The 8,969-nt window shown below is 46.2% G+C and overlaps 1 protein-coding gene across 3 annotated transcripts in view; it reads left to right on the forward strand.

The window, feature by feature from the left end:
• The window catches only part of ABCA5 (ATP binding cassette subfamily A member 5), a 34,717-nt gene extending 26,530 nt beyond the window's left edge, over nt 1-8,187 (forward strand). For all 3 annotated transcript variants that reach the window (XM_056337026.1, XM_056337008.1, XM_056337017.1), the window contains exons 33-40: nt 50-225; nt 728-803; nt 904-998; nt 1,388-1,507; nt 1,713-1,862; nt 2,849-2,928; nt 3,219-3,274; nt 4,786-8,187. In XM_056337026.1, coding sequence (XP_056193001.1) covers nt 50-225; nt 728-803; nt 904-998; nt 1,388-1,507; nt 1,713-1,862; nt 2,849-2,928; nt 3,219-3,274; nt 4,786-4,893 — 861 coding nt within the window. In that variant the 3' untranslated portion in view covers nt 4,894-8,187. The remainder of the gene's footprint in view (nt 1-49; nt 226-727; nt 804-903; nt 999-1,387; nt 1,508-1,712; nt 1,863-2,848; nt 2,929-3,218; nt 3,275-4,785) is intronic.
• Nucleotides 8,188-8,969: the final 782 nt, after the last annotated feature.

The following is an 8,969-nucleotide window of genomic DNA, read 5'->3' on the forward strand; positions in this document are numbered from 1 at the left end:
CTAAAGCTTTACAAAAACAATTCTAAAGCTTACCATATTTTCCTCGCAGGTTCTGATGGGAGGTGATTCTTTTGGGCTGAACAGCGAAGATGACTCAGTGAAATTTGTGGGGTACTGTCCTCAAACAAACCCGCTTTGGCCAGATATTACACTGCAGGAACACTTTGAAATTTATGGAGCTATCAAAGGAATGAGTCAGTCTGATGTTAAGGAAGTCATAAAACGGTAAGTAGTTTATTATAGAAACGTTTAAGGTTTAGCTGTGTTTTTCTTAGTGGGTTTGTTGGGGCTTTTTTCCACTTCTCCTAGTGCAATCTTCTTCTCATTTAAGTTTGATTGCGTCTTTTCAGCAAACTCAGCACGTGTGAATTTGTAGGTTAGAAGATACAGATTCAGCCACACAAAATGCAGCTGGCATTTGTGGGGGTTTTATTTTATTTTTTAAGTTATGAAGTGCTAACGAGGCTGCAGGGACGGGGAGTCCAGGACTTGGAGCTGTTTCTGGGTTGTCACCACCGGCTGCTCTGGGACAAGGGGCAGGTGGTTTGGTAGGGAAGCACCCAGCTCAGATTCTGCTTATTGCTCTGCTTTTGGGGTTGTATATAATTCATATACAAATATTTGTAACTGAGCTCTTCAAATGAGACTGTTTGCGTACGGCATGATGAGGGGCAAGCCAAACCATCGCCCTCCCAGCTGTTCACATGTGGTCCTTCCTCTTCCGCAGCATCACCAATGCCCTGGATTTAAAAGACCACCTGCAGAAGACAACGAAGAAGCTGGGCGTGGGGCTGAAACGCAAGGTACGGGGGAGCTTTTCGAGCTGCCATGCTGGCTGTCCCCGTGCTGGCTGTCCCCAGCAGCGCTGGTGTCCCTTACCCTTTCCCTTTGCCTTCCTCCCAGCTCTGCTTTGCCCTGAGTATGCTGGGCAACCCGCGGGTCACGCTCTTGGATGAACCGTCAACCGGGATGGATCCAAAAGCCAAGCAGCACATGTGGTGAGTGCCACCGGCGCCACGGGCTCGTTTCCTTTTGGGAATTTGCCCAGTTTCATGTGTGCGTTATCCCTGTTAACACTAGGGAGAGCCATAGGCAGGGAATAAACCTCACCCTGCTGCCAGGTGCGCTTCGTCTGTGTCCTCTCCCAGAACAGCTTGGAGATCAAAAGCTTGAAAGTCAAAAGAAATCTTTAAAATTACATGAAAAATATAGATTTGAGTCATTTTTGTGAAAAAGTTAGGTGTTGATTGTTGCTGTGGGAGTAGTATTGGCCCATAAAATAAAGGGTTTGCGTCTGAGCATCACAGTCCTCTCTTCCTACTAACCCAGGATGTACCGTTAGGTGCCGAATGTTTTATTCAGGGATTTTTTTGGTTATGTTTTGTAGGCGGGCAATTCGAGCAGCATTTAAAAACAAGGAGAGAGCAGCTATCCTGACCACTCACTACATGGAAGAGGCAGATGCTGTCTGTGACCGTGTGGCCATCCTGGTGTCCGGGCAGCTCAGGTACCACCGAGCACTCCTCATGGGCAGGTGTTGTGGCAGGGAGGATAGACTAAAATATATTTCTTTGAAAATACACATAGACAATTTTTTTTGCACCTTAAATTTGGAGCAAAATTAAACTGCAAAAAGGGTCTCTAAGAAGTCAGAGCACTCCCTGCGCGTGATATAACGTGTTCAGCTCTTGTTTTCTCTCTGCAATGGGTAGGTGCATAGGTACTGTCCAGCACTTGAAGAGTAAGTTTGGAAGAGGATACTTCCTGGAAATGAAATTAAAAGAAACAGCAGATGTACAGCAGGTGGAGTACCTGCAGAGCCAGATTTCGCACATCTTCCCAAATGCAAATCGTCAGGAAAGGTGAAGTTTCACAAATATGTGGAAAATATTAATATTAATACAAGCCCCTCATTTTTCAGCAGCTCCTTGGCACAGAGTAGGGCATACTATGATACTAAAATTTACAAAAAGTATTTACATGTAGCTTCAAGAAAAAAAAAAGAAAAAGAGGAAGGGTTTTGCAGGCTGGCAAAAGTTGCTGGGGCTGGGGCTGCGAGCCCTGCCTGCAGATGTTCGGCACGGAGGAAGCAAAACTGGATTTCTGCATAGCTGTTCCTTGACAGCTTCCTCTTCAGTTGGGGCCCCCGGGAAACGGGTAAAGTCTGAGTCACTGGCCTTTACCAGGAAATAATTGAATGTTTTCTGGGGATACCTTAAAGTCTGAGAGTGGGTTGCTTGGTTTTCCCCGAACAGCCTTGGATTTCTGCCGTGTGAACTAGAGGGTCTGGCTTGGTGGGCGCTGATGAGGCTCTCCGAACAGGGCACTGCGGGCATTGTATAAGGAACATCCCACAGATGTGGGAGATGTGGAGGAGCGTTCGTTTTTCGGAAGCAGGTGTGGAGGGGTAGAGCAGCTCCCTGTTCTGGAATCTGGGTTACAGGAACCGCTGCATGATGCAAAGCCCCAGGAGATCCTGGGACCTCTGTCCGAGTTCATCTGAAAAGCAAAACCTCATAACCTTGAGAATCCTGGGCAGCGATTTTTTTCTTTCATGAGTTTATAAGCAGAATATAAATGGTTGAATCTTAGCTGAAGAGCATATAAATCATGGAGCAGTCTCAGGGAGACCTCAGCTGATGCACCTGGACCTGGATCCCTGAGACAGGTTATAAACCAGCTGGGCTGCTGGCGCTGCAGCGTTCCTGTTGTCTTGTGTAATGATGACTAGTCAAAATGCCTGGAGTAACTGTCAGAAAATGAGCTTAAATCCATTTGCTTGGATATTAATATTTTTGTTTTGGTTCATTTTACCTGAAGCTAAGTTTGCTTTGTTTCTTTGTTCCAGTTTTGCTTCTATTTTGGCGTATAAAATTCCCAAAGAAGATGTACAGTCGCTTTCACATTCTTTTTCCAAGCTGGAAGAAGGTAATTAAGAACCTGCCGCACATCACGTACAGAAATCATTTTGTCTCCCATAAATGACACATTTGCCATGCGGTGGCATTTCTGCATTTCTGTTCCAAAGTACTTTTTTTTTTTTTTTTCTATTATTATTGCTCTCCCCAACTCTGTTTCTTGTGAAATCAAGAGTGAGAACTTTTACTGGCTTAAAATTCTTTAAATCTAGTTGTGTCCGATCGTTCAGTATCCCTAAATATAGTCTATATTATATGTATAAATATACTAAATATGCTCTGTCGTCATTCTTTCAACAGTAAAGCACGCCTTTAATATCGAGGAGTACAGCTTTTCTCAGGCAACGTTGGAACAGGTACGTTACAGCAAATTATATTTGATGGTAGCAAACCCCGCCAGGCGAAGGCATTTGTTGCAGGGCATCGGATGGGGTTTGCAGGTGGCTGGGCTGCGTTCACTTTGCTCCTGCCGTAGAGGGCTTGTGCATTCCAGGCTGGGCAAGGCACCATGGATGGAGGGGACGATGAGCCCTGCGCAGGCAGCTTGTCCCCCGTCCCCAGCTGTCGGGCAGCTGCTGTGGTGGTGCCTGTTAGGGTGTTTTGGGGGAGCTAAGTCCCCTTTTCCAAAGTGAATTGTGACTGCCAGTTCTCCTGCTCCTCTTTATCCCCGTTCTTGCCTTTAAAAATAAGATGCCATCTGTAGTGGCTGTTAAAGGAAAAATTTACACAGCCGTGGGTACCACTGGGCTTGCTTTAATCACAACTTGGAGTTGGGCCACCACCCCAGTGAGTGACAGAGAACAAAGGGGTGCAGCACAGCTTATATAGACTGATCAACTCATTAGTCAATATCTGAAGTTTTTAGAAGTTTCCTTTGGTCTTGTCAGTTTTGCAAATCCATCACCTGACTCTGTCCCAGTTGATTCATCTATTCAGTTCCAGTCTCTGCCTCAGTTCCCAGCTCCTCCTGGGATCAGGATCTCCTTTCTGCCTGCTTTAACTCAGTCCTTCAAGCACACTTAGTCTTTGAACAAGCAATTCCTATTCACACATACTGATTTTTTTCTAGAAACCCCTGCATTTCTGAGAGCACAGATCGATCATCTATTGTTTCTCTATTCTCCCACTGATTAACCTAGAGTTTTAAACCAGCCTTGGATTAGGGCTATGGTTCTGCCATTTAGCAGCTTCAGCACTTTAAATTTCTTCATTCAAACAGTGACTGGAGCAAAAAAACTTGTGGTTTTCGTGGAAATGTCGCTCAGATTTATTCAAAAGATGGGCATTGCTGTTCGTTTTCTGAAAGGAGGGCAAAACTGAGGGTTTATTATTGCTTATTCGGGATTAATTATTGCTGACGATAAATGTCCTTTAGTGTGGATTCTGTCCAACTTCCTTTTCATTGTACTCTTGAAGACGTGAGGTGGGAGGGTAGGAGCAAGGAGGAAAAAACCCAGAATACTAAGAACTTCCTACTCGGAGATAATGCAATACATGCAATACCCATGGGGGTTTTGGCATAAATTCTGTTGCATAGAATAGAATCCTTCAGGTTGGAAAAAAACCTTTAAGATCATCCAGTCCAACAAGCCCATCACTAAACCATGTCCCCAAGCACCGCATTTACGTGTCTTTTAAACACCTCCAGGGATGGTGATCCCACCACCTCCCTGGGCAGGTGTTCCACTGCCCAGGTGGTGAAGCATTGAAAAAAAATTTCCTAATATCCAATCTAAACCTCCCTTGGTGACACTTGAGGCCATTTCTTCTTGTCCTGTCGCTTGCTATCTGGGAGAAGAAATTTGTGACCAAGAAAAAAGTTCCTACAAGGAGCATGATGCATTCAGATCTTTTCTGTCTGTCCCAGGTTTTTGTGGAGCTGGCAAAGGAGCAGGAGGAGGAGGACAGCAGCTTTGGCACCCTGAACAGCACGCTGTGGTGGGAGAGGACGCAGGAGGACAGAGTTGTTTTCTGAGCTCCTTACGGTCCAGATCTGCTTGGCAGCTGGTGTTTTGTGCCAGCAATGATCCTCTGCGCACACTCTGGGACATGTGTGTGGAAAACTTCGGAGCTGGAATAGAGAAGGAAAATCAAATTTGGAAGCACTGAGCGGGTTCCACCATCCTGGCCTTAGGAATAACACCGCAGTAGCAGTGAGCATCCCCACCGTTACTCTGGCTGATCTGAAATCCCTTCTTTCCTCAAGGTTTCCCAGTTTCAGTTGAGCTAGAAGACATTGCCATGGCTGGCGGTCATCTCCTGGTGTGGGTCACTTGTGCGGGAGCATCCGCCTTTGTCCCCCGGCTGTGCTGCCTGGGTGTCAGGGCTGCCTGAGGTTGGGTTGTCCTTACTGGAAATCGTGCATTTGAGCAAAACCAGTTGCCACTGGAGGATCCCGCCCCACGGGACCCCCTTGCTGGCTCGCAGGGTCGTGCCGTGCCATGTGCCCTTGGTTGGGCGTTGCTGCCTGCCCCACAAGGTGCTGTGCGGGCACGTGCCCCTGCAAGGTCCTGCTCCCCCACTGTCTGATCAGTCCTTGCTTATGCTTAGAAGATGCACCTGCTTAAAGAGAGGAAAACCCACCCCAAATAATTGTATTCACTGCTGAGAGGGTCCTGAATTCCACTGCGAGCTTAGCTTGGTATCCAACTGATGAGAAAATGTTCATTTACAGATAGAATATGGCCCTTGTTGACACTAACATGCCTTTCTACTGCAGGTTGGCAGATGTGGCTAAGTCCTGCTGCCATTCTGGGTGGTGTTGGTGTTTGTAATGCATGCACTGTAGGGTTAAAGGGGGTGTGCAGAAGTGGATGCTTTCTTTCCCCCACTTGGTAAAAGTACAAAGACATAACTGTGTAGCTACGGGATTTGCAGAGCTGTGAGTATTTGTCTTCATTAAAAACAGTCTAATTCTTCTGTTGGGTGTAACGACATGTATCTTGCCAGCTGCTTTTCGAGACAGTCCTTTTTAGATGTCTTCATTTTTCTTGACAGTGAATTCATAAGCACATGCAACAGTATTTCCTAATCCGTCTTTGTTGTGATAGCAGTAGGTAATGCAGTAGTGTGCTCGGCACAGGAACGTTAGCTTTTGCAATTTTTCATTCACTTTTGTTAAACCCAAAAGGAAAAGATCCAAATTTACAACCTCATCGGTAGAAATGGTGCCTTTGGTTTACATAGAAGCACTAAGAAGAGTGGAATAGGTGATCCTTTATCCTATGATATGACAGATGTATGTTGAAAATATATTATTTTTTTTGGTTTTTCTACACAAAGCTATCATCACTTTTTTTTTAGTTTTATAAGGTGAAATTAAAGATTGCTAACAGTTCATTGTGTTCTGCAGTGAACAAATATAGAGGTGCATTTATATTGAAACATTGGCTTCATAAGTCATACCAATTATCTATCTTCACATTAAAGTTAGAAAAGACCTTTGCTTTTCTTGCAAAAACTCAAAAAACCTATGGGCTAAGGCGGAGCTGTGTGTCCCAACTGTTTGTAATTACCAGGCAATAATGTATGTAATATGTCCGATAATCACCATGGTGAGCCAAAACCTGTTCTCATTCGTTTCTCACTCGGCTGTGGGGAGGTGTGAACTCTTTACGTACGACTTTTGCTTCCTCATTTGTACCCGAAGATTGCACATAAACGTACGGATTTTGGTTTGTCGTTAAAATTTGAGCCCAGAAACTGCAGAAACAGCTGGTTGTCCCGTTTGCCCCGCCAGGGGAAGGTCCTTGCCCCTGGGGAGCACAGAGCTGGGTCTGCCCCTTTTGATGAGCCCTGAGCTGGGGCACTTGCTGTGCCCTGGGCTCCTGTGCTGGAAACAAAACGGAGGCAAAGAACAGGATTAAAGCACCAGCCTCTAACCAACAGCTCCAGTAGCAACCTTGCTAGGGCTGGAGCTTCCCTGTAAGAAAAGAAAAGTAACCCAGATTCAGCTGCTTTTTGTTTATACAGCCTTTTATTTAGCCCCTGGGAGCCCCCAGCCCACTGCTCCCAGCTGCATCCCTGTTGCTGGCCGGTATCTCTGAGCAATTTCCTTTATTTGGAGCAAAGGTGGGACCCCAAATTTTGTCTCACGATACTTTCCCATGTACGTCCATCCAAGTTAAGCGCATCTTCCCCAAAGCCCACATTCTTTACTTTCATCTCTCATCATAAATGGTGTTTCAGCCGAGTGTCATCTGCTCATCTGTCCAGCAATGTCCAGTGCGCTCTCCACGTGAGCTTACGAAAGTACGGTTGTGGCCAGTTAGCCGATGTCTTTTTGTGATTTTATTCTTTAACTTCGAGTTAGTAGTCTGTAAAATAGTTCTGTACTGTCTGGATGAAATTGCCCTACTTCAAATAATTCCGTGTTTTCTAACATTTCAAATGGATCATAGGAAGACCTCCCCTAGCAGCTAGATTTGCACAGTTTGGTACTGTTCTTGCTTACGCTGGGGTGACTCAGTTGATGGTGGCACTGTATTTGTGCAGCTGCATGGGCAAAGAATTTGGCTTAATTTGGGTGGGATCTCTGGCGCGGTGACATCACGTGTCGATGTGGCATAAGATGCTGCCCCAAAACGTCAGTTTACTGTATCAGAAGTCTTTCAAAGCATCATACAATGTCCAGAACTGCCAGAATCAGGAAGAACATGTGCACAATTAAACCAGAGAATCCCCTGGAAAGGTGGGAGTTTTTTCCTCCAATTTTAAGTCCCCTTGTTACCAGCGCTATGCCAAATCCCAGCCATACAGCACACCCCCCAGGTTGTGCTCTGGGCGATAAAACCGAGACGAGGCGGCTGGATTCAGGCTGCCTCTGGGGCTTGGGTGAGTGCCACTTGTTCCAGGTGTAATGGGTTTAGTTACCTTGCAGGGTGGTTGTGAGAGGTCGCTAGTATATCCAAAACTTGGAAGATGCATTTACTTTGTGGTGATGTTATAAGGTTGTATTTTTCTATGGAGGAATTTAATGTTGGCTGATTTTGTTTACGTTACCAAGAAAAGTCCTTATTTTAAAATATTTCCGTATAGTGAGTTGTGTAGCCGACATCCAGTACTCTGTTAGCAAAGCCAGAAGTTACTTGGTCTAGAGGTGATAGGTTTGTAACACTCCTCCTGACGTTGGCGTCAGGCACGTGGGATCATTTGCAGTTTGTTTTCGACACCTGTCTTTCTTTTACCACTTCGCTGTATTTGTAAAGTCGAGGTTTTTCCTTTTCCAGCAGAAAGTACTACCAAAATAAAGATGGATTGGATTGTTAAATGCTTGTGTTGCTATCCTGCATGTGTTTTGCCATGCTAGAAATAGGGGGATTGTTTCCGAAAGCCTTTGCTGTTCCCTGGAGAGCACCGGGGCTTGCAGCAGAGCGGGCTCAGGCAGAGCGTGGGGGACCCCGGCTCTTGGCATGGCTGGGGGTGTCAGGCTGCAGTAATTGTGTGGTTTTAATTGAGTTCAGAGAATTGCAGTATTGGAACACTTGGGATTCAGAACCGCCCGCGGTTGTGTCACGTTTTGCAGCCGGATTAATTCAGCCCAACTTCAGGCTAGAAGTGACCCGGCAGCAGCTGCGCACTGCTGGCACGCCACGTCGTGCATCTGCAGCGATGAATCACGTTCATCCACTTGAAAATATCAACCCCACTGCAAAAAAAAAAAAAAAAAAAAAAAAAATCATTTTTCTAGCTGGAGCTGTGCCCAAGGCGAACTGGCTGGGTGGCCAGATGGGTGCTCGCTCTGGCGCTGGTTTAGCTGGAGCTGGGATGTGGAGCCGTGGTCTGTGGGGATGGAGGATGGGGTCCGCTGCCTGCTCCTCGGCTGCCGCGGGAGCTGCGGCACCACCCGCTGCTGGGATGGAGGGGTCCTCCTGCAGCCCTGTGGGTCGGTTCAGCACCTAGTGGAAGGGGTTTGTGCCCCCTGGACCCCTCGGTGGGGAGGAAAATGACCCCAAAGAAACTTAATCTGAACTCAGTGCAAGTTCCCAGGTTTTCATACTAGTTTTTCTTTAATGATGTGTTAAGGGTGGTGTGCCATTTTTTTTTTTTTTT

Source organism: Falco biarmicus, chromosome 1, assembly GCF_023638135.1.
Source record: "Falco biarmicus isolate bFalBia1 chromosome 1, bFalBia1.pri, whole genome shotgun sequence".
Classification (NCBI taxonomy): Eukaryota; Metazoa; Chordata; class Aves; order Falconiformes; family Falconidae; genus Falco; species Falco biarmicus.